Source organism: Phocoena sinus, chromosome X (assembly GCF_008692025.1).
Source record: "Phocoena sinus isolate mPhoSin1 chromosome X, mPhoSin1.pri, whole genome shotgun sequence".
NCBI classification, from domain to species: Eukaryota; Metazoa; Chordata; class Mammalia; order Artiodactyla; family Phocoenidae; genus Phocoena; species Phocoena sinus.
This window is the reverse complement of record NC_045784.1, coordinates 72,653,083-72,676,013: the sequence shown is the minus strand read 5'-3', so window position 1 is coordinate 72,676,013 and position 22,931 is coordinate 72,653,083. Positions and strand designations below refer to the sequence as shown.

Below are 22,931 nucleotides of genomic sequence, written 5' to 3'. Positions count from 1 at the left end.
CCTGTTACATGAAGGCACTTAGTCATTGGCCAACCAGTTGTCTGCCAACCCATCATCCACCAACTAGTTCTAAACCAAATAGCCCTCAGCCAACCAGGCACGAATCAACTGGGTATGAATCAATCAAGCTTACCAGACATGAACCAGCCAGGCACGATCTTACGTGGTATGAACCAATTGGACATGAACCAACCAAGTACAAGCCAACCTGACACTAACCAACTGAGTCAACCAGGTAACTAGGCCTGTGCCAAATAAGCATGAGGCAACCTGGCACATGCATGCAGGCCTGAGTCAACTTGGCATTAGGCAAACAGTCGTGAGCCAATCAAGCACGACCCAATCAGGCACAAGTCAGCCAGGCCTGAGTCAATCAGGCATGAGTCAACTGCAACCAGACCCAAGCAAATCCAGCATGAATGAACCAGGTATAAGGCAAAAATGCCCAAGCCAATCAATCATGAGTCAGCCAGGCATGAGGCAACCATGCCCGAGGCAATCCAGCACAAGTCAACCAGGCCTGAGCCAATCAGGCACAAGACAAACAGCCATGAGCCAAACAGGCAGGAGACAATCAAGCATGAGGCAACCAAGCGTGAATTCTTTCCAAGTAAGACCTGCAGAAGCTCAAGACTGCCTATGTTTTCCTCTAAGAGTTTTATAGTGTCTGGTCTTTAATCCATTTTGAGTTTATTTTTATGTATGATGTTAGGGAGTGTTCTAATTTCATTTTTTTTACATGTACCTATTCAATTTTCGCAGCACCACTTATAGAAGAGGCTGTCTTTTCTCCATTGTATATTTTTGCCTTCTTTGTCATAGATTAGGTGACCATAGGTACGTGGGTTTATCTCTGGGCTTTCTGTCCTGTTTCATTGATCTATATTTCATTGATCTATATTTCTGTTTTAGTGCCAGCACCATACTGTCTTGATTCCTGTAGCTTTGTAGTATAGTCTGAAGTCAGGAAGCCTGATTCCTCCAACTCCGTTTTTGTTTCTCAAGATTGCTTTGGCTATTCGGGGTCTTTTGTGTTTCCATACAGATTTTAAAATGTTTTGTTCTAGTCCTGTGAAGAATGCCATTGGTAATTTGATAGGGATTGCATTGAATCTGTAGATTGCTTTGGGTAGTATAATCATTTTCATAATCATTTTCACAAAATTGATTCTTCCAATCCAAGAACATGGTATATCTCTCCATCTGTTTGTGTTATCTTTGATTTCTTTCATCAGTATCATAATTTTCTGAGTACAGGTCTTTCGCCTCCTTAGGTAGCCCGAGGTATTTTATTCTTTTTGTTGCAATGGTAAATGGGAATGTTTCCTTAATTTCTCTTTCCAATGTTTCATTGTTTGTGAATAGGAATGCAAGAGATTTCTGTATATTAATTTTGCATCCTGTAACTTTACTGAATTCATTGATTAGCTCTAGTAGTTTTCTAGTAGCATCTTTAGAATTTTCTATGTATAGTATCATGTCATCTGCAAACAGTGACAGTTATTGTTCTTCTTTTCCAAATTAGATTCATTTTATTTCTTTTTCTTCTCTGATTGCCATGGCTAGGACTTCCTAAACTGTGTTGAATAATAGTGGTGAGAGTGGACATCCTTGTCCTGTTCCTGATCTTAGAGGAAATGCTTTCAGTTTTTCACCATTGAGAATGATGTTTGCTGTGGGTTTGCCGTATACTGTATATGGGCTTTATTACACTGAGGTAGGTTCCATCTATGCCCACTTTCTGGAGAGTTTTTTTTTATCATAAATGTGTGTTGAATTTTGTCAAAAGCTTTTTCTGCATCTATTGAGATGATCATATGGTTTTTATTCTTCAATTTTTTAATATGGTATATCACATTGATCAATTTGCATATATTGAAGAATCCTTGCATCCCTGGGATAAACCCCACTTGTTCAAGGTGTATGATCCCATTAATGTGTTGTTGGATTCTGTTTGCTAGTATTTTGTTGAGGATTTTTGTGTCTATGTTCATTAGTGATATTGGCCTCTAATTTTCTTTCTTTGTGACATCTTTGTCTGGTTTTGGTATCAGGGTGATGGTGGCCTCGTAGAATGAGTTTGGGAGTGTTCCTCCCTCTGTTAAATTTTGGAAGAGTTTGAGAAGGATAAGTATTAGCTCTTCTCTAAATGTTTGATAGAATTTGCCTGTGAAGCCATCTGGTCCTGGACTTTCGTTTGCTGGAAGATAATTAATCATAATTTCAATTTCAGTACTTGTGATTAGTCTGTTCATCATATTTTCTGTTACTTCCTGGTTCAGTCTTGGAAGGTTGTACTTTTCTAAGAATTTGTCCATTTCTTCCAGGTTATCCATTTTATTGGCATATAGTTGCTTGTAGTAGTCTCTTATGATCCTTTGTATTTCTGTGGTGTCCATTGTAAATTCTTCTTTTTCATTTCTAATTTCATTGATTTGAGTTCTCTCCCTTTTTTTCTTGATGAGTCTGGGTAAAGGTTTATCTATTTTGTTTATCTTCTCAGAGAACCAGCTTTTAGTTTTATTGATCTTTGCTATTGTTTTCTTCATTTCTATTTCATTTATTTCTACTGTAATCTTTATGATTTCTTTCCTTCTACTAACTTCAAGGGTTTTTTGTTGTTGTTCTTCTTCTTTCTCTAGTTGCTTTAGGTGTAATATTCAGTTGTTTGTTTGAGATTTTTCGTTTTTCTTGTTTCTTGTGGTAGGATTGTATTGCAATAAACTTCCCTCTTAGAACTGCTTTTGCTGCATCCCATAGGTTTTGGGCCATCGTGTGTTTTTGTCATTTTTTTTCTGGGTATGATTTGATTTCCTCTTTGATTTCTTCAGTGATCTCTTGGTTATTTAGTAGCATATTGTTTAGCCTCCATATATTTGTATTTTTTACAGTTTTTGTTTTTCCTGTAATTGATTTCTAATCTTATAACATTGTGGTCAGAAAAGATGCTTGAAACAATTTCAATTTTCTTAAATTTACAGAGGTTTGATTGCTGACCCAAGATGTGATCTATCCTAGAGAATGTTCCATGAGCACTTGAGAAGAACGTGTATTCTGCCACTTTTAGGTGGAATGTCCTATAAATATCAATTAAGTCTATTTAGCCTATTGTGTCATTTAAAACTTGTGTTTCCTTTTTTATTTTCTGTCCGGATGATCTGTTAATCAGTGTAAGTGGGGTGTTAATGTCTCCCACTATTATTGTGTTACTGTAGATTTCCCATTTTATGGCTGTTAGCATCTGCTTTATGTATTGAGGTGCTCCTATGTTGGTTGCATAAATATTTACAATTATCTTCCTCTTGGGTTGATCCCTTGATCATTATGTAGTGTCCTTCCTTGTCTCTTGTAATTGTCTTTATTTTAAAGTTTATTTTGTCTGATATGAGTATTGCTATTCTAATTTGCTTGGAGTATCTTTTTCCATCCCCTCACTTTCAGTCTGTGTGTGTCCCTAGGTATGAAGTGGGTCTCTTTTAGACAGCATATATATGGGTATTGTTTTTGGATCCATTCAGCTAGTCTGTCTTTTGGTTGGAGTATTTAATCCATTTACATTTAAGGTAATTATCAATATGTATGTCCCTATTACCATTTTCTTAATTGTCATGGGTTTTTTCTTGTAAGTCTTTTCCTTCTCTTGTGTTTCCTGCCTAGAGAAGTTCCTTTAGCATTTGTTGTAAAGCTGGATTGGTGGTGATCAATTGTCTTAGCTTTTGCTTGTCTGTAAAGCTTTTGGTTTCTCCTTCAAACCTGAATGAGAGTGTTACTGGGTAAAGTATTCTTGGTTTTAGGTTTTTCCCTTTCGTCAATTTGAATATATCATGTCACTCCCTTCTGGCCTGCAGAGTTTCTGCTGAGAAATCACCTGACGACAGTATTAGAGTTCTTTTGTACATTGTTTGTTGCTATTCCCTTGTTGCTTTCAAGATATTTTTCTTTATCTTTAATTTTTGTCAATTTGATTACCATGTGTCTCGGTGTGTTCCTCCTTAGGTTTATCTTGCCTGGGACTCTCTGCCTTTCCTGGACTTGGGTGACTGTTTCCTTTCCCATGTTAGGGAAGTTTTCAGCTATTATCTCTTCAAGTACTTTCTCAGGTTCTTTCTCTTCTCCCTCTGATGCCCCTATAATGCGAACGTTTGTTGTTTAATGTTGTCCCACAGGTCTCTTAGACTGTACTCATTACCTTTCATTCTTTTTTCTTTATTCTGCTCCTCAACAGTTATTTCCACCATTCTATTTTCCAGCTTACTTAGTGGTTCTTCTGCCTCAGTTATTCTGCTGTTGATTCCTTCTAGTGTATTTTTCATTTCAGTTACTGTGCTGTTCATCACTCATTGTTTGTTCTTTAGTTCTTCTAGGTCCTTGTTAAACATTTCTTCTGTCTTCTCGATCTATGCTTCCATTCTATTTCTGAGATCTTGGAACGTCTTTACTGTCATTACTCTGAAGTCTTTTTCAGGTAGATTGCCCATTTCCTTTTTGTTTATTTGGCCTTGTGGGATTTACCTTGCTCCTTTGTCTGCAACATATTTCTCTGTTGTTCCATTTTGTCTAACCTACTGTGTTTATGGTCTCCTTCTGCAGGCTGTAAGGTCATAGTTCCTCTTGCTTCTGTTGTCTGCCCTCTGGTGAGTGAGGTTGCTCCAGGGGCTTGTGTAGGCTTCCTGGTGTGAGGGACTGGTACCTGCACTCTGGTGGGTGGAGCTGAGTCTTTTCCCTCTGAAGGGCAGGGCCGTGTCAGGTGATGTGTTTTGGAGTGTCTGTGAGCTCAGTACGACTTTAGGCAGCCTGTCTGCTGATGGCTAGGGCTGTGTTCCTGTCTTGCTGGTTGTTTGGTGTGAGTTTTCTTGTGCTGGAGCCTGCAGGCAGTTGTGTGGGGTTGGGTCTTGATGTTAATATGGACTCCTCCAGAAATGTGCATGCTGAATAATATTCCCTGGGGCCAGGAATTCTCTGGCAGTCCAGTGTCCTGGACTTGGTGCTCCACTCTGGAGACTCAGATCCAACCACTGGCCAAGGAACGAAGAGCCTGCAAGCTGCACAATGTGGCCAGAGTAAAAGGAAAGAAAAGAAAAGAAAACCAACAGACAAACAAAACCCAAGACAAATAGCAAAAACAATGGCAAACAAACAGCAGCAATAACAACACTACACACACACACACTGAAAAAATAAAATAAACCAAGAGAATAAACATACAAAAGAACTTAAAAATGAGAATAGTCAATAAGGACTAAATGAACAAGAACAAAAAATGAAAAAGAAAACAAAAACAGAAAGCAAACACAGGCGCTTCCCTGGTGGCGCAGTGGTTGAGAGTCCGCCTGCTGATGCAGGGAACATGGGTTCGTGCCCCAGTCCGGGAAGAGCCCACATGCTGCGGAGCAGCTGGGCCCATAAGCCATGGCTGCTGAGCTTGTGTGTCCGGAGCCTGTGCTCCATAGTGGGAGAGGCCACAACAGTGAGAGGCCGTGTACTGAAAAAAAAAAAAAAAAAAAAAAGCAAACACAAAACAAATACATAAAAATGATCAAAAAATATAAAGAACAAAACCAAAAATAAACACAAAACAACAGAAAACTAAAGTAAAAATAGAAAAATCAAAAAATATATTAAAATTTTTTATAGAATAAATAATAACAACTACAACTGAACAAAATGAAAGAAACAAAAAAAGAATAATAGTAATAATAATATTTTCCTAGGCTGTCTGCTGTCAGTGTTCTTACTCCCACAGTGAGCTAGAGCCAAACCCTGCCTCCCCAGGAGGCCCTCCAATACCTCTATTTAGGTCCCTGGACCTGCTGTGGGTACTGTGGGGGCAGCTCAGACTCTGGGCTGGCCCAACTCCTGTGTGTACTTTCCCCCAAAGTCCACTGCTTCTAAAGGTAGAACAGACTCAGTTGTGATAGCACTTTTTGTCCATTCACATACTCCACAGATGCAGGGTTTACCAAGCTGATCTCTGGGATTTATTCCTTAGCTTTTGCAGCTGCATGGAGAGATTTCCATTCCTCTTCCTTAGTTGCACCACCCTTGGTGCTCAGCTTTGGTTTTGGCCCCACCTCTGTGTGTGCATCACCCTCAGGTGCCTGTTTCTTTCCCCGGTGAGAGGGAGTGAAAGCAGTGGCTGATTGGGGCACACTTACTCACTTAGGCCGGGGAGGGGCATGGCGGCCACAACTGGGGTGTGTGTGAATTGCCTGCAGCTGCATAGACAGTTGCAACAGACCGGGGTGTGCTTGCTCTTGTGGGAGTCCCTCCCAGTGCCTGCTGAGGCAGGGGCTGGCATGTGGAGGCAGTGGTGGCCCTGCCCCTTTGCATGCCACTCAACAATGGAGCCTTGTTTCCAAGGTAGACCATGCTTCCTCTAGGGGCATTCCACCTGTGGAGCCCCTCACCCCCATCCCCTTTGTTATATATGCACAGCCAACATTGGTCCTGCCCCTGGATCTGCTTTCTTAACCCCATGCTTTAGCACTCAGCCCCCATCAGCTTTGGTGGATTCCCATTTCAGGCAGGGGTGACCAGGGCTGATTCCCAAGGAGGCTTTGGGATGGGCGGCACTCGGGTCCCCAGAGCCTACACGGGTGGAGGAGACCTTGGCTTGAGGGGTGGGCAAGGCTGCTCAGATGGGTGACTCTCCCAGTGGCTGTGGAGGCTGAAGAAGCCAGCTGGTGGGGAAAAGGGTTGTAATTGTGGCTCCACCCCTTGTATGCCACTCAGCAATGATGCCTTGATTCTATGGTGTCCTGGGCTTTTTCTAAAGACTTTCCTGGCTGTGGAGCTCCTTACTCCTGTCCCTTCAGCCTGTCTTTTCACAGTCAACAGCTGTCCCCTCCCTGGGTCCACACTCCAAACCTCACTTTCCAACACCGAGCCCCCTTACACAACAGGTGACTTACGACTCAGGCTGGAATGTGCAGAGCTGCTGTGTAGGCCATGTGTGCAGTTCTTACTTTGTCCTGCCTTCCACAGACCATCCACTGCATTCTCCTTTGATCCCCTGAATGTCCTTTTCTGTCCCAGCTGCTTTCCCCACCGTGAGGGAGTTTATCTGGGCGTGGGGACCTCCCCTCACTTTCAGCTTTCCGCCAGGGTTGCTGGTCCCTGTTTTGATTCCTCTTTCCTTTTTTTCTTCTTTCTTTCATCCTACCTACCCAGTTTTGAGGGGATTTTTTTGTCCTTTTAGGTGTCCAAAGTCTTCCACTAATGTTCAGCAGGTGCTCTATGAGAACTGTTCCATTTGTAGATGTATTCTTGATGTACTTGTGAGGAACAATGAATTTCATGTCCTCCTATTCTGCCATCTTGACTTCTCCTCAATTTTAACTTGGAAAGAGGATCTTTGATAAAAGGAATGCTTAACTCAAATGAATGACCTGTCAGTGATAGAATTTCAGGTATTAATGGCTAAGATTTTAGGGTAGGGCCTCTTGCTTTGAAGACCACACCTACATGTAGAAGCTAATGATTGACTGCCCAGAAAACAATATTTATCCACAACAAATTTTCCATATAATTTCAGACTGTTCTTTGACTCCTGAAGCCCATCCACAGATAGCCTCCCAGAAGTCCAAGGAGCAGGGTTTAAGTTTCTGATTTAAAATTCATTTTAATGATTTTCCTGGAAATCATCCCAGTGCAGTAAAGGTGACAAACTATTAGCCATACTTCAGCTACTGTGCTGAAGTTCTGTGGCACTCAAGGCAATCATGTATGTAATACACAACCTAAACAATTCCATATAAAAGCCCATATAAAAGCAGTAGCCTAGATTTTTTAAAAGAGTAAATATGTGGCTGGAACAAGGCACAGGTTATAGGTAAGGAAAACTTGTAAAAGAGTTTTGTAATGGAACTGTTTCCATATATATATTTATATATATATATATATATGTATATGTATATGTATATAATTTAAATTAGGCCAAGTTTCTGTTCCCTTTGATCAGAGCATGCATTTTAATGGACAAAATAAAATACCAGAAGTTTTCTAGTGAAATCTATCTGCTGAAATGATGCTAGGCCTGGTTACAGATCTGTAAGAACTGGGTTATCTACCTTCCTATGCCTTCCATTCTATTCTATCCCCAAAAGTTCCCACATCATTTCTCTAACTGGCATTAATCCGCATGACTAGGTCATCAATCAAAATACTATGCCCAACATGTTAATTATTCTAGAAGCACATTTTTCCAGGTAGAAAATAATTTTAAAGGTTTTTTTTTCTTAGCTTAGTATCTGACGCCCAGTTGGCAATTAATAAATTTATTAATGAACGACAGTGAATCTTTCTATCCAGAAAACTTACCTTCCTTATCTTTCCAAACAGTGCCCATTGTTATCACCAAGGGAAAAATACATCACTAGATTCTCCGACTTCAGTGAACCTGTATCTGTGAAGTTCCTAACAACATTTACTTTTGAATTTGCCTCATGTACCTGACTATACACTAGATGTTTCTTGGAAATAATTCTAATGACTATTCAGTGTAGAAAAATAATAGAAAAGCTAAATTACTCTGCATCACAGACATGAATATAATGATTAATTAGGTTTGGGATGTTATTCTCTGATACATACATGTCCATTCACCCTAACTCCTGTTCACTGATAAGTTTTCAAAGCATTCTCTCTTTGCTTTGCAAGGGATTTATGAGAGTTTGCCATCTACAAATTGTTTCCATGTACATATATATGTGTGCATCTACAAACTGTTTCCATCTACATATATATGTGTAATATATATATATATATAACACACACACACACACACACACATATATATATATAACTCACATATATAAATACTCATTCCTTAACTGAGTATTTTTCAGGTTTTACTTACTGCCCTGCCACTAAAATTCTTCCAACCATCCTTTGTATGAATCTGTTTTATCTTATTCTTAATCAAATAATACCACAGCATTATTTGAGGATCTAGTCACTTTATGTCTAGGCAGCTATAACTTCTTGCTTACCAGACTTTCCATTTAATGCCTTTTATTATGGTGGTTCTCAAACTGTGGTTTTTGGACCATTGATGATCCATACGAAGGACTGTGTACTATTAATATCTGATTTTTGTTCCTTATGCAAACACTGAGTGCATACTAGGGGAAGGCCATGTGCTAAGTACTATAAAGGATATCAGATTATTAAATTATAGTCCTGGCCCTCAAAGAGCTTACAGCGTCTTAGGGAAGGTGCTCAAAACAGCAGCCAAGAGGCTCAAATTCCATTGGGCTCTGGTTGTACTGAGAATAAAATCCAAATTTCTTAGCAACGATGTACACAATCTGGCCCTTGCTGTCTTCCTTATATATTTTATACATTTTTTCCATTATAAATTTAATGCAATTCCAGTCAAAATCCCCAAATTTTCACGTGGAAGAATAAACATGTGACTATTTCTAGAAAAATATCAAAAAGAAGAGTGATGAGGGGAGAAGATCCCTATCAGATATTATAAAACCGTAAGTAATTAAAATACTATGGTAACCTATTATGATAGATGCAGAGATAGATCATTGGAACAGAATGGAGAGTCCAGAAATTCTGTTAAGTATATATGAGAATGTAGTACATGATAAAATGGAAACTTCAAGTCAGTTAATAAAAGATACATTATTAAATAAACAGTGTTGGGATAACTGGGAGAAAAAGAGAAAGGTGAAATTCCACTGTCTTACATAAACACACACAAACAAAACCAAATTAATCAATTTAATATAAGGAATTTAAAACAGACTGGTGGAGGAAGAGGAAGATGGTGGAAGAGTAAGACGTGGAGATCACCTTCCTCCCCACAGATACACCAGAAATACATCTACACGTGGAACAACTCCTACAGAACACCTACTGAACACTGGCAGAAGACCTCAGATCTCCCAAAAGGCAAGAAATTCCCCACGTACCTGGGTAGGGCAAAAGAAAAAAGAATAAACAGAGACAAAAGGATAGTGACGGGACCTGCACCAGTGGGAGGGAGCCGTGAAGGAGGAAAGGTTTCCACATGCTAGGAAGCCCCTTTGCTGGCGGAGACTGTGGGTGGTGGAGGGGGAAAGCTTCGGAGCCATGGAGAGCACAGCAGCAGGGTTGTGGAGGACAAAGCGGAGAGATTCCCGCACAGAGGATCGGTGCCGACCGGCACTCACCAGCCCGAGAGGCTTATCTGCTCACCCCGCTGGGGTGGGCGGGGCTGGGAGCTGAGGCTTGGGCTTCGGTCGGAGCTCAGGGAGAGGACTGCGGTTGGCGGCGTGAACACAGCCTGCAGGGGGTTAGTGCACCACGGCTAGCAGGGATGGAGTCCGGGGAAAAGTCTGGAACTGCCAAAGAGGCAAGAGACTTTTTCTTCCCTCTTTGTTTCCTGGTGCGCAAGGAGAGGAGATTAAGAGCACTGCTTAAAGGAGCTCAAGAGACGGGCGTGAGCAGCAGCTAAAAGTGTGGACCCCACAGACGGGCATGAGACACTAAAGCTGCTGCCGCCACCACCAAGAAGCCTGTGTGCAAGCACAGGTCACTATCCACACCCCCTTCCGGGGAGCCTGTGCAGCCCGCCACGGCCCGGGTCCCGGGATCCAGGGACAACTTGCCCGGGAGAACGCACGGCGCACCTCAGGTTGGTACAACGTCACGCTGGCCTCTGCCGCTGCAGGCTCCCCCAACACTCTGTACCGCTCCCTCCCCCCAGCCTGAGTGAGCCCCCTGAAGCAGCTGCTCCTTTAACCCTGTCCTATCTGAGCAAAGAACAGACGCCCTCCTGCGACCTACACTCAGAGGCGGGGCCAAAGGCAAAGCTGAGCCTCGGGAGCTGTGAGAACAAAGAAGAGAAAGGGAAATCCCTCCCAGCAGCCTCAGAAGCAGCGGAGTAAAGCTCCACAATAAACTTGATGTACCCTGCATGTGTGGAATACATGAATAGACAACAAATCATTCCAAATTGAGGAGGTGGATTTTGAGAGCAAGACTTATGATTTTTTCCCCTTTTCCACTTTTTGTGAGTGTGTATGTGTATGCTTCTGTGCGAGATTTTGTCTGTATAGATTTGCTTCCACCATTTGTCCTAGGGTTCTCTCCATCCGATTTTTTTTCTTAATAATTACTTTTTTTAATTTAACAACTTTATTTTATCTTACTTTACTTTATTTTATTTTATCTTATTCCTTTCTTTCTTTCTTTCTTTTGTTCTTTCTTTCTTTCTTTCCTTCCTTCTCTCCTTCCATCCTTCCCTCCCTTCTTCCTTCCTTCCTTCCTCCCTCTCTCTCATCTTCCCTCCTTCCTTCCTTTCTTTCTTTCTTTCTTTCTTTCTTTCTTTCTTTCTTTCTTTCTTTCTTTCTTTCTTTCTTTTCTTTCTACTTTTTCTCCCTTTTATTCTGAGTGATGTGGATGAAAGGATCTTGGTGTCCCAGCCAAGAGTCAGTGCTGTGCCTCTGAGGTGGGAGAGTCAACTTCAGGACACTGGTCAACAAGAGACCACCCAGCACCACATAATATCAAATGGCGAATATTTCCCAGAGATCTCCATCTCAACACCAGCACCCAGCTTCACTCAACGACTAGCAAGCTACAGTGCTGGACACCCTATGCCAAACAACTAGGAAGACAGGAGCACAACCTCACCCATTAGCAGAGAGGCTGCCTAAAATCATAATAAGTCCACAGACACCCCAAAACACACCACCAGACATGGACCTGCCCAGAACAAAGACAAGATCCAGCCTCACCCACCAGAACACAGGCACTAGTCCCCTCCACCAGGAAACCTACACAACCCACTGAACCAACTTTAGCCACTGGGGACAGACATCAAAAACAATGGGAGCTACAAACCTGCAGCCTGCAAAAAGGAGACCCCAAACACAATAAGATAAGCAAAATGAGAAGACACAAAAACAAACAGCAGATGAAGGAGCAAGATAAAAACGCACCAGACCTAAAAAATGAAGAGGAAATAGGCAGTCGACCTGAAAAAGAATTCAGAATAATGAGAGTAAAGATGATCCAAAATCTTGGAAATAGATTAGACAAAATGCAAGGAACATTTAACAAGGATCTAGAAGAACTAAAGATGAAACAAGCAATGATCAACAACACAATAAATGAAACTGAAAATACTCTAGATGGGATCAATAGCAGAATAACTGAGGCAGAAGAATGGATAAGTGCCCTGGAAGATAAAATAGTGGAAATAACTACTGAAGAGCAGAATAAAGAAAAAAGAATGAAAAGAAGTGAGGACTGCCTCAGAGACCTCTGGGACAACATTAAACTCACCGACATTCAAATTATAGGGGTTCCAGAAGAAGAAGAGAAAAAGAAAGGGACTGAGAAAATATTTGAAGATATTATACATGAAAACTTCCCTAATATGTGAAAGGAAATAGGTAATCAAGTCCAGGAAGCACAGAGAGTCCCATATAGGATAAATCCAAGGATAAATACGCCAAGACACATATTAATCAAATTGTCAAAAATTAAATACAAAGAAAACATATTAAAAGCAACAAGAGAAAAACAACAAAAAACACACAAGGGAATCCCCATAAAGTTAACAGCTGATCTTTCAGCAGAAACTCTGCAAGCCAGAAGGGACTGGCAGGATATACTTAAAGTGATGAAGGAGAAAAACCTGCAACCAAGATTACTCTACCCAGCAAGGATTTGATTCAGATTTGATGGAGAAATTAAAATCTTTACAGACAAGCAAAAGCTGAGAGTTCAGCACCACCAAACCAGCTTTACAACAAATGCTAAAGGAACTTCTCTAGACAAGAAACACAAGAGAAGGAAAAGACCTATAATAACGAACCCAAAACAATTTAGAAAATGGTAATAGGAACATACATATCGATGATTACCTTAAATGTAAATGGACTAAATGCTCCCACCAAAAGACACAGATTGGCTGAAAGGATACAAAAACAAGACCCATATATATGCTGCCTACAAGAGACCCACTTCAAACTTAGAGACACATACAGACTGAAAGTAAGGGGATGGAAAAAGATATTCCATGCAAATGGAAACCAAAAGAAAGCTGGAGTAGAAATTTTCATATCAGACAAAATAGACTTTACAATAAAGAATAGTAGAAGAGACAAAGAAGGACACTACATAATGATCAAGGGATGAAACCAAGAAGAAGGTATAACAATTGTAAATATTTATGCACCAAACAGAGGAAAACCTCAATACAAAAGGCAAATACGAACAGCCATAAAAGGGGAAATCGACAGTAACACATTCATAGCAGGGGACTTTAACACCTCACTTTCACAAATGGACAGATCATGCAAAATGAAAATAAATAAGGAAACACAAGCTTTAAATGATACATTAAACAAGATGGACTTAATTGATGTTTATAGGACATTCCATCCAAAAACAACAGAATACACATTTTTGTCAAGTGCTCATGGAACATTCTGCAGGACAGATCATATCTTGGGTCACAAATCAAGATATGAAAATTGAAAAAAAGTTGAAATTGTATCAACTATCTTTTCCAACAACAAAGCTATGAGACAAGATATCAATTACAGGAAGAGATCTGTAAAAATTACAAACACATGGAGGCTAAACAATACAATACTTAATAACAAAGTGATCAATGAAGAAATCAAAGAGGAAATAAAAAATACCTAGAAACAAGTGAGATTGGAGACATGACGACCCAAAACCTATGGGATGCAGCAAAAGCAGTTCTAAGAGAGAAGTTTATAGCAATATAATCTTACCTTAAGAAACAGGAAACATCTCGAATAAACAAACTAAACTTGCACCTAAAGGAATTAGAGAAAGAAAAACAAAAAATCCCAAAGCTAGCAGAAGGAAAGAAATCATAAAGTTCAGATCAGAAATAAGTGGAAAAGAAATGAAGGAAACGATAGCAAAGATCAATAAATCTAAAAGCTTGTTCTTTGAGAAGATAAACAAAAGTGATAAACCATTAGCTAGACTCATCAAGAAGAAAAGGGAGAAGACTCAAATCTATAGAATTAGAAATGAAAAAGGAGAATAACAACTTACACGGCAGACATACAAAAGATCATGAGAGATTACTACAAGCAACTCTATGCCAATAAAATGGACAACCTGGAAGAAATGGACAAATGTTTACAAATGCACAATCTGCAAAGACTGGATCAGGAAGAAATAGAAAATATGAACAGACCAATCACAAGCACTGAAATTGAAACTGTGATTAAAAATCTTCCAACAAACAAAAGCCCAGGACCAGATGGCTTCACAGGCGAATTCTATCACACATTTAGAGAAGAGCTAACACCAATCCTTCTCAAACTCTTCCAAAACATAGCAGAGGGAGGAACACTCCCAAGCTCATTCTACGTGGCCACCATCACCCTGATACCAAAACCAGACAAAGATGTCAAAAAGAAAGAAAACTACAGGTCAATATCACTGATGAACATAGATGCAAAAATCCTCAACAAAATACTAGCAAACAGAATACAACAGCACATTAAAAGGATCATACACCATGATCAATGGGGTTTATTCCAGGAATGCAAGGATTCTTCAATATATGCAAATCAATCAACGTGACACACCATATGAACAACTTGAAGGAGAAAAACCGTATGATCATGTCAATGGATGCAGAGAAAGCTTTTGAAAAATTCAACACCCATTTATGATAAAAACCCTGCAGAAAGTAGGCATAGAGGGAAATTTCCTCAACATAATAAAGGCCATATATGACAAACTCACAGCCAATATCGTCTTCAATGGTGAAATACTAAAAGCATTTCCAGTAAGATCAGGAACAAGACAAGGTTGCCCACTCCCACCACTCTTACTCAACATAGTTTTGGAAGTTTTAGCCACAGCAATCAGAGAAGAAAAGGAATCCAAATCGGAAAAGAAAAAGTAAAGCTGTCACTCTTTGCAGAGGTCATGATACTATACATAGAGAATCCTAAAGATGCTAACAGAAAACTACTAGAGCTAATCAATGAATTTGGTAAAGTAGCAGGATACAAAATTAATGCACAGAAATCTCTGGCATTCCTATACACTAATGCTGAAAAATCTGAAAGTGAAATCAAGAAAACACTCCCATTAACCATTGCAACAAAAAGAATAAAATATCTAGGAATAAACCTACCTAAGGAGACAAAAGACCTGTATGCAGAAAATTGTAAGACACTGATGAAAGACATTAAGGATGATACAAATAGATGGAGAGATATACCATGTTCTTGGATTGGAAGAATCAACATTGTGAAAATGACTCTACTGCCCAAAGCAATCTACACATTCAATGCAATCCCTATGAAACTACCACTGGCATTTTTCACAGAATTAGCACAAAAAATTTCACAATTTGTATGGAAACACAAAAGACCCCAAATAGCCAAAGCAATCTTTACAACGAAAAACGGAGCTGGAGGAATCAGGATCCCTGTTTTCATACTATACTACAAAGCTACAGTAATCAAGACAGTATGGTACTGGCACAAACACAGAAAGATAGATCAATGGAACAGGATAGAAAGCCCAGAGGTAAACCCATGCACATATGGTCACCTTATCTTTGATAAAGGAGGCAGGAATGTACAGTGCAAAAAGGACAGCTTCTTCAATAAGTGGTGCTGGGAAAACTGGACAGGTACATGTAAAAGTATGAGATTAGAACACTCCCTAGCACCATACACAAAAATAAGCTCAAAATGGATTAAATACCTACATGTAAGGCCAGAAACTATCAAACTCTTGGGGGAAAACTTAGGCAGTGCCCTCTATGACATAAATTACAGCAAGATCCTTTTTGACCCACCTCTTAGAGAAATGGAAATAAAAACAAAAATAAACAAATGGGACCTAATGAAACTTCAAAGCTTTTGCACAGCATAGGAAACTATAAACAAGACCAAAAGACAACCCTCAGAATGGGAGAAAATATTTGCAAATGAAGCAACTGACAAAGGATTAATCTCCAAAATTTATAAGCAACTCATGCAGCTCAATAACAAAAAAACAAACCACCGAATCCAAAAATGTGCAGAAGACGTAAATAAACATTTCTCCAAATAAGATATAAAGACTGCCAACAAACACATGAAAGAATGCTCAACATCCTTAATCATTAGAGAAATGCAAATCAAAACTACAATGTGATATCATCTCACACCAGTCAGAATGGCCATCATCAAAAAATCTAGAAATAATAAATGCTGGAGAGGTTGTGGAGAAAAGGGAACACTCTTTCACTGCTGGTCGGAATGTGAATTGGTTCAGCCACTATGGAGAACAGTATAGAGGTTCCTTAGAAAACTACAAATACAAGTACCATATGACCCAGCAATCTGACTACTGGCCATATACCCTAAGAAAACCATAATTCAAAAGGAGTCATGTACCAAAATGTTCATTGCAGCTCTATTTACAATAGCCCGGATATGGAAACAACCTAAGTGTTCATCATAGGATGAATGGATAAAGACGTTGTGGCACATATATACAATGGAATATTACTCAGCCATAAAAAGAAACGAAATTGAGCTATTTTTAATGAGGTGGATAGACCTAGAGTCTGTCATACAGAGTGAAGTAAGTCAAAAAGTGAAAGAGAAATACCGTATGCTAACACATATATATGGAATTTAAGAAATAAATATGAAGAACCTAGGGGTAAGACAGGAATAAAGACACAGACCTACAAGAGAATGGACTTGAGGATATGGGGAGGGCAAGGGTAAGCTGTGAGAAAGTGAGAGAGTGGCATGGACATGTATACACTACCAAACCTAAAATAGATAGCTAGTGGGAAGCAGTCGCATAGCACCGGGAGATCAGCTCGGTGTTTTGTGACCACCTAGAGGGGTGGGATAGGGAGGGTGGGAGGGAGGGAGACGCAAGAGGGAAGAGATATGGGAACATATATATATGTATAACTGATTCACTTTGTTATAAAGCAGAAACTAACTCTCCATTGTAAAGCAATTATACTCCAATAAAGATGTAAAAAAAAAAAACCTGATTGGTGGTTGTTAGAGGGGGGAGGTAGGGGTGGGGGCAATGGGTCATGGTAGTTAAAAGTTAAAGGTTTCCAGGTATAAGATAAATAAGCTCTGGGGATGTCATGTACAGTATGGTGACTATAGTTAACAAAACCATAGTGTATATCTAAAAGTTATTAAGAGAGTACATCTTAAAAGTTCTCATCACAAGAAATAAATTGTAACTATGTGAGATTATTGATGTTAACTAACCTTATCGTGGTAATCATTTCACAACATATACATACATCAAATCATTACATTGCCCATCTTGGACTAATACAATGTTATATGTCTGTTATATCCTAATAAAACTGGAAAAAATAAAAAAAAATTAAGAAGGGAACAAAAGTGACTATTTTTATAATCCAAAAGTGGGGATTTCCCTTCCAAGCTTGAGATCCAAACTATGAGGAATTGACTTGAATGTGTAGAATTATTTTAAAAAGCCAAATAAACAAAGTCTAAAGTTAAATTGGGAAGAACACCTCACAAGCAATCACAACAGACTTCTCTGTAAAGTCTATGAGCTTTATAATTCATAGACTTTGTGATATCTACGTTGAATGCTCAGAAAAACTTTTGGCTTTACTTCCTGATTTCTGGTTGTATCCAAGGCTAGTTACCTAGACAGTTGACCTTCACAGGAATTATGTATCGACATAGTTAATCGTCTCTCTATATATTGTCTTGTTGCATATGCTGTTTTGGATTTTAAGTTTCTAGATGACTGGAGTTAAGTCTGACTCACTTTTAATACTACCCAGGACGTCGTATGTTAATAAATACTCAATAAAATCTTCATGCCTATCATCTTTAGAATTTGTTACTAGGAATTCTCTGGTGGTCCACTGGTTAGGACTTGGCACTTTCACTGCTGTGGGCCAGTTTCAATCCCTGGTCAGGGAACTAAGATCTCACAAGGTGCTCAGTAGAGCCAAAACATTTAAAAAAGTAATTTGAAAAGTAATTTAAAAAATTTTGTTACTAAACCATAAACTCAATGTTTTCTCTACTTTGACAGGAATTGGCTGCCTGTGAAAACATGCTAGATGCAATGAAGTTAACAGCAAAGGGTAAGATGTTTTATGGTATTTTCAGAGCTAGAAAAAGAAGCATGGCATAATGTATGCACAAAGCACTACTTGTACCTAGATATGTGGACACTGTTGTCCTTGGTACACAAAGAAGTTGCCATTAATAGTATTTAGTTTTATTGATCTTTGCTATCGTTTCCTTCATTTCTTTTTCATTTATTTCTGATCTGATTTTTATGATTTCTTTCCTTCTGCTAGCTTTGGGGCTTTTTTGTTCTTCTTTCTCTAATTGCTTGAGGTGCAAGGTTAGGTTGTTTATTCGAGATGTTTCCTGCTTCTTAAGGTGGGCTTGTATTGCTATAAACTTCCCCCTTAGAACTGCTTTTGCTGCATCCCATAGGTTTTGGGTCGTTGTGTCTCCATTGTCATTTGTTTCTAGGTATTTTTTTATTTCCTCTTTGATTTCTTCAGTGATCACTTCATTATTAAGTAGTGTATTGTTTAGCCTCCATGTGTTTGTATATTTTACAGATCTTTTCCTGTAATTGATATCTAGTCTCATGGCGTTGTGGTCAGAAAAGATACTTGATACAATTTCAATTTTCTTAAATTTACCAAGGCTTGATTTGTGACCCAAGATATGATCTATCCTGGAGAATGTTCCATGAGCACTTGAGAAAAATGTGTATTCTGTTGTTTTTGGATGGAGTGTCCTATAAATATCAATTAAGTCCATCTTGTTTAATGTATCATTTAAAGCTTGTGTTTCCTTATTTATTTTCATTTTGGATGATCTGTCCATGGGTGAAAGTGGGGTGTTAAAGTCCCCTACTATGAATGTGTTACTGTCAATTTCCCCTTTTATGGCTGTTAGTATTTGCCTTACGTATTGAGGTGCTCCTATGTTGGGTGCATAAATATTTACAATTGTTATATCTTCTTCTTGGATCGATCCCTTGATCATTATGTAGTGTCCTTCTTTATCTCTTTTAATAGTCCTTATTTTAAAGTCTATTTTGTCTGATATGAGAATTGCTACTCCAGCTTTCTTTTGGTTTCCATTTGCATGGAATATCATTTTCCATCCCCTTACTTTCAGTCTGTATGTGTCTCTAGGTCTGAGGTGGGTCTCTTGTAGACAGCATATATAAGGGTCTTGTTTTTGTATCCATTCAGCCAATCTGTGTCTTTTGGTGGGAGCATTTAGTCCATTTACATTTAAGGTAATTATCGATATGTATGTTCCTATTCCCATTTTCTATATTGTTTTGGGTTCGTTATTATAGGTCGTTTCCTTCTTTTGCATTTCTTATCTAGAGAAGTTCCTTTAGCATTTGTTGTAAAGCTGGTTTGGTGGTGCTGAACTCTCTCAGCTTTTGCTTGTCTGTAAAGGTTTTAATTTCTCCATCAAATCTGAATGAGAACCTTGCTGGGTAGAGTAGTCTTGGTTGCAGGTTTTTCTCCTTCATCACTTTCAGTATGTCCTGCCACTCCCTTCTGGCTTGTAGGGTTTCTGCTGAGAGATCAGCTGTTAACCTTATGGGGATTCCCTTGTGTGTTATTTGTTGTTTTTCCCTTGCTGCTTTTAATATGCTTTCTTTGTATTTAATTTTTGATAGTTTGATTAATATGTGTCTTGGCGTATTTCTCCTTGTATTTATCCTGTATGGGACTCTCTGTGCTTCCTGGACTTGATTAACTATTTCCTTTCCCATATTAGGGAAGTTTTCAACTATAATCTCTTCAAATATTTTCTCAGTCCCTTTCTTTTTTTCTTCTTCTTCTGGAACCCCTATAATTCGAATGTTGGTGCGTTTAATGTTGTCCCAGAGCTCTCTGAGACTGTCCTCAGTTCTTTTCATTCTTTTTTCTTTATTCTGCTCTGCAGTAGTTATTTCCACTACTTTATCTTCCAGGTCACTTATCCGTTCTTCTGCCTCCGTTATTCTGCTATTGAACCTATCTAGAGTACTTTTAATTTCATTTATTGCGTTGTTCATCGTTGCTTGTTTCATCTTTAGTTCTTGTAGGTCCTTGTTAACTGTTTCTTGCATTTTGTCCATTCTACTTCCAAGATTTCTGATCATCCTTACTATCATTATTCTGAATTCTTTTTCAGGTAGATTGCCTATTTCCTCTTCATTTGTTAGGTCTGGTGGGTTTTTATCTTGCTCCTTCATCTGCTGTGTGTTTTTCTGTCTTCTCATTTTGCTTATCTTACTGTGTTTGGGGTCTCCTTTTTCAGGCTGCACGTTTGTAGTTCCCGTTGTTTTTGATGTCTGTCTCCAGTGGCTAAGGTTGTTTCAGCGGGTTGTGTAGGCTTCCTGGTGGAGGGGACTAGTGCCTGTGTTGTGCTGGATGAGGCTGGATCTTGTCTCTCTAGTGGGCAGGTTCACGTCTGGTGGTGTGTTTTGGGGTGTTTGTGGCCTTGTTATGATTTTAGGCAGCCTCTCTGCTAATGGGTGGGGTTGTGTTCCTGTTTTGCTAGTTGTTTGGCATAGGTTGTCCAGCACTGTGGCTTGCTGGTCGTTGAGTGAAGCTGGGTGCTGGTGTTAAGATGGAGGTCTCTGGGAGATTTCCACCGTTTAATATTATGTGGAGCTGGGAGGTCTCTTGTTGATCAGTGTCCTGAAGTTGGCTCTCCTACCTCAGAGGCAGAGCCCTGCCTCCTGGGCTGGAGCACCAAGAGCCTTTCATCCACACGGCTCAGAATAAAAGGGAGGAAAAGTAGAGAGAATTATTAGAAGTATGAGGAAAGAAAGAAGGAAAGGAGGAAAGGAAGGAAGGAAGAAAGAAGCAAAGAAGGAAAGAAAGGAGGGAGGGAGGGAGGAAGGAAGGAAGGAAGGAGGGAAAGAAGGAGAAAATGTAGAGAGAATTAGTAGAAGTATGAGGAAAGAAAGAGGGAAAGGAGGAAAGGAAGGAAGGAAGAAAGAAGCAAAGAAGGAAAGAAAGTAGGGAGGGAGGGAGGGAGGGAGGAAGGAAGGAAAGAAGGAGGGAAAGAAGGAGAAAATGTAGAGAGAATTAGTAGAAGTTTGAGGAAAGAGAGAAGGAAAGGAGGAAAGGAAGGAAGGAAGAAAGAAGCAAAGAAGAAAAGAAAGGAGGGAGGGAGGGAGGAAGGAAGGAAGGTAGGAGGGAAAGAAGGAGAAAATGTAGAGAGAATTAGTAGAAGTATGAGGAAAGAAAGAAGGAAAGGAGGAAAGGAAGGAAGGAAGAAAGAAGCAAAGAAGGAAAGAAAGGGAGGGAGGGGAGAAGGAAGGAAGGAAGGAGGGAAAGAAGGAGAAAATGTAGAGAGAATTAGTAGAAGTTTGAGGAAAGAAAGAAGGAAAGGAGGAAAGGAGGAAAGGAAGGAAGGAAGAAAGAAGCAAAGAAGGAAAGAAAGGAGGGAGGGAGGGAGGGAGGAAGGGAGGAAGGAAGGAGGGGAAGAAGGAAAAAAGACAGAAAGAAAGAAGATACAGTAAAAATAAAATAAAGTATAATATAGTTATTGTACTAAAAAATATTTAGAAAGAAAGAAAAAAAAAGAACAGATAGAACCCTAGGACAAATGTTGGAAACAAAGCTATACAGAGAAAATCTTACACAGAAGCATACACATACGTGTTCACAAAGAGAGGCAAAGGGGGAAAAGTCATAAATCCTGCTCCCAGAGACCACCTCCTCAACCTGGGGTGATTCGCTGTCTAAAGGAGGGAAGGAAGGAAGGAAAGAAAGAAAGAACGAAGGTAAAGTACAATAAAGTTATTACAATTAAAATTAATTATTAAGAAAAAAAAATTCTTTTTTAAAAAAAACCATGGACGGATAGAGCCCTAGGACCAATGTTGGAAGCAAAGCTATACAGAGAAAATCTTACACAGAAGCATACACATACACGTTCACAAAGAGAGGCAAAGGGGGAAAAATCATAAATCCTGCTCCCAGAGACCACCTCCTCAACCTGGGGTGATTCGCTGTCTAAAAGAGGGAAGGAAGGAAGGAAAGAAAGAAAGAAAGAACGAAGGTAAAGTACAATAAAGTTATTACAATTAAAATTAATTATTAAGAAAAAAAAATTTTTTTAAAAAAACCATGGACGGATAGAGCCCTAGGACAAATGTTGGAAGCAAAGCTATACAGAGAAAATCTTACACAGAAGCATACACATACACGTTCACAAAGAGAGGCAAAGGGGGAAAAATCATAAATCCTGCTCCCAGAGACCACCCCCTCAACCTGGGGTGATTCGCTGTCTAAAGGAGGGAAGGAGGGAAGGAAAGAAAGAAAGAAAGAACGAAGGTAAAGTTCAATAAAGTTATTACAATTAAATTTAATTATTTAAAAAAAATTTTTTTTTTAAAAAATAAATAACCATGGACGGATAGAGCCCTAGGACAAATGGTGGAAGCAAGAGTATACAGACAAGATCTCACACAGAAGCATACACGCACACATTCACAAAAAGAGGAAAAGGGAAAAAAATCACAGATCTCGCTCCTAAATTCCCCCTCTTCAATTTGGGATCACTCCCTGTCTATTCAGGTATTCCACAATGCAGGGCACATCAAGTTGATCGTGGAGCTTCAATCCGCCGCCTCTGCGGCTGCCGGGAGAGACCTCCCCCTCTCCTCCCTGCTCTCACAGCTCACAGGAGCTCAGCTTTGTACCCGGCCCTGCCCCTGCGCGCAGATCGCTGGAGGGCGTCTGTTTTTTGGCTCAGACAGGACGGGGTTAAAGGAGCCGCTGATTCGGGAGCTCCGGCTCACTCAGGCCGGGGGTTGGGGAATGGGGGAAGGAGGGGCACTGCGTGTGGGGCGGGCCTGCGGCGGCAGAGGCGGCGTGACGCTGTGGCAGAGGCCGGCGTGACGCTGCACCAGCCTGAGAC

The 22,931-nt window shown here is 39.8% G+C and overlaps 1 protein-coding gene across 1 annotated transcript in view; it reads left to right on the top strand.

Moving 5' to 3' along the window:
* The first annotated feature begins 277 nt into the window (after positions 1 to 277).
* The window catches only part of SATL1 (spermidine/spermine N1-acetyl transferase like 1), a 30,971-nt gene continuing 8,317 nt past the window's right edge, over positions 278 to 22,931 (top strand). The window contains exons 1-2 of the mRNA XM_032618932.1: positions 278 to 610; positions 18,058 to 18,109. Of these exons, the coding sequence (XP_032474823.1) occupies positions 278 to 610; positions 18,058 to 18,109 (385 nt within the window). The remainder of the gene's footprint in view (positions 611 to 18,057; positions 18,110 to 22,931) is intronic.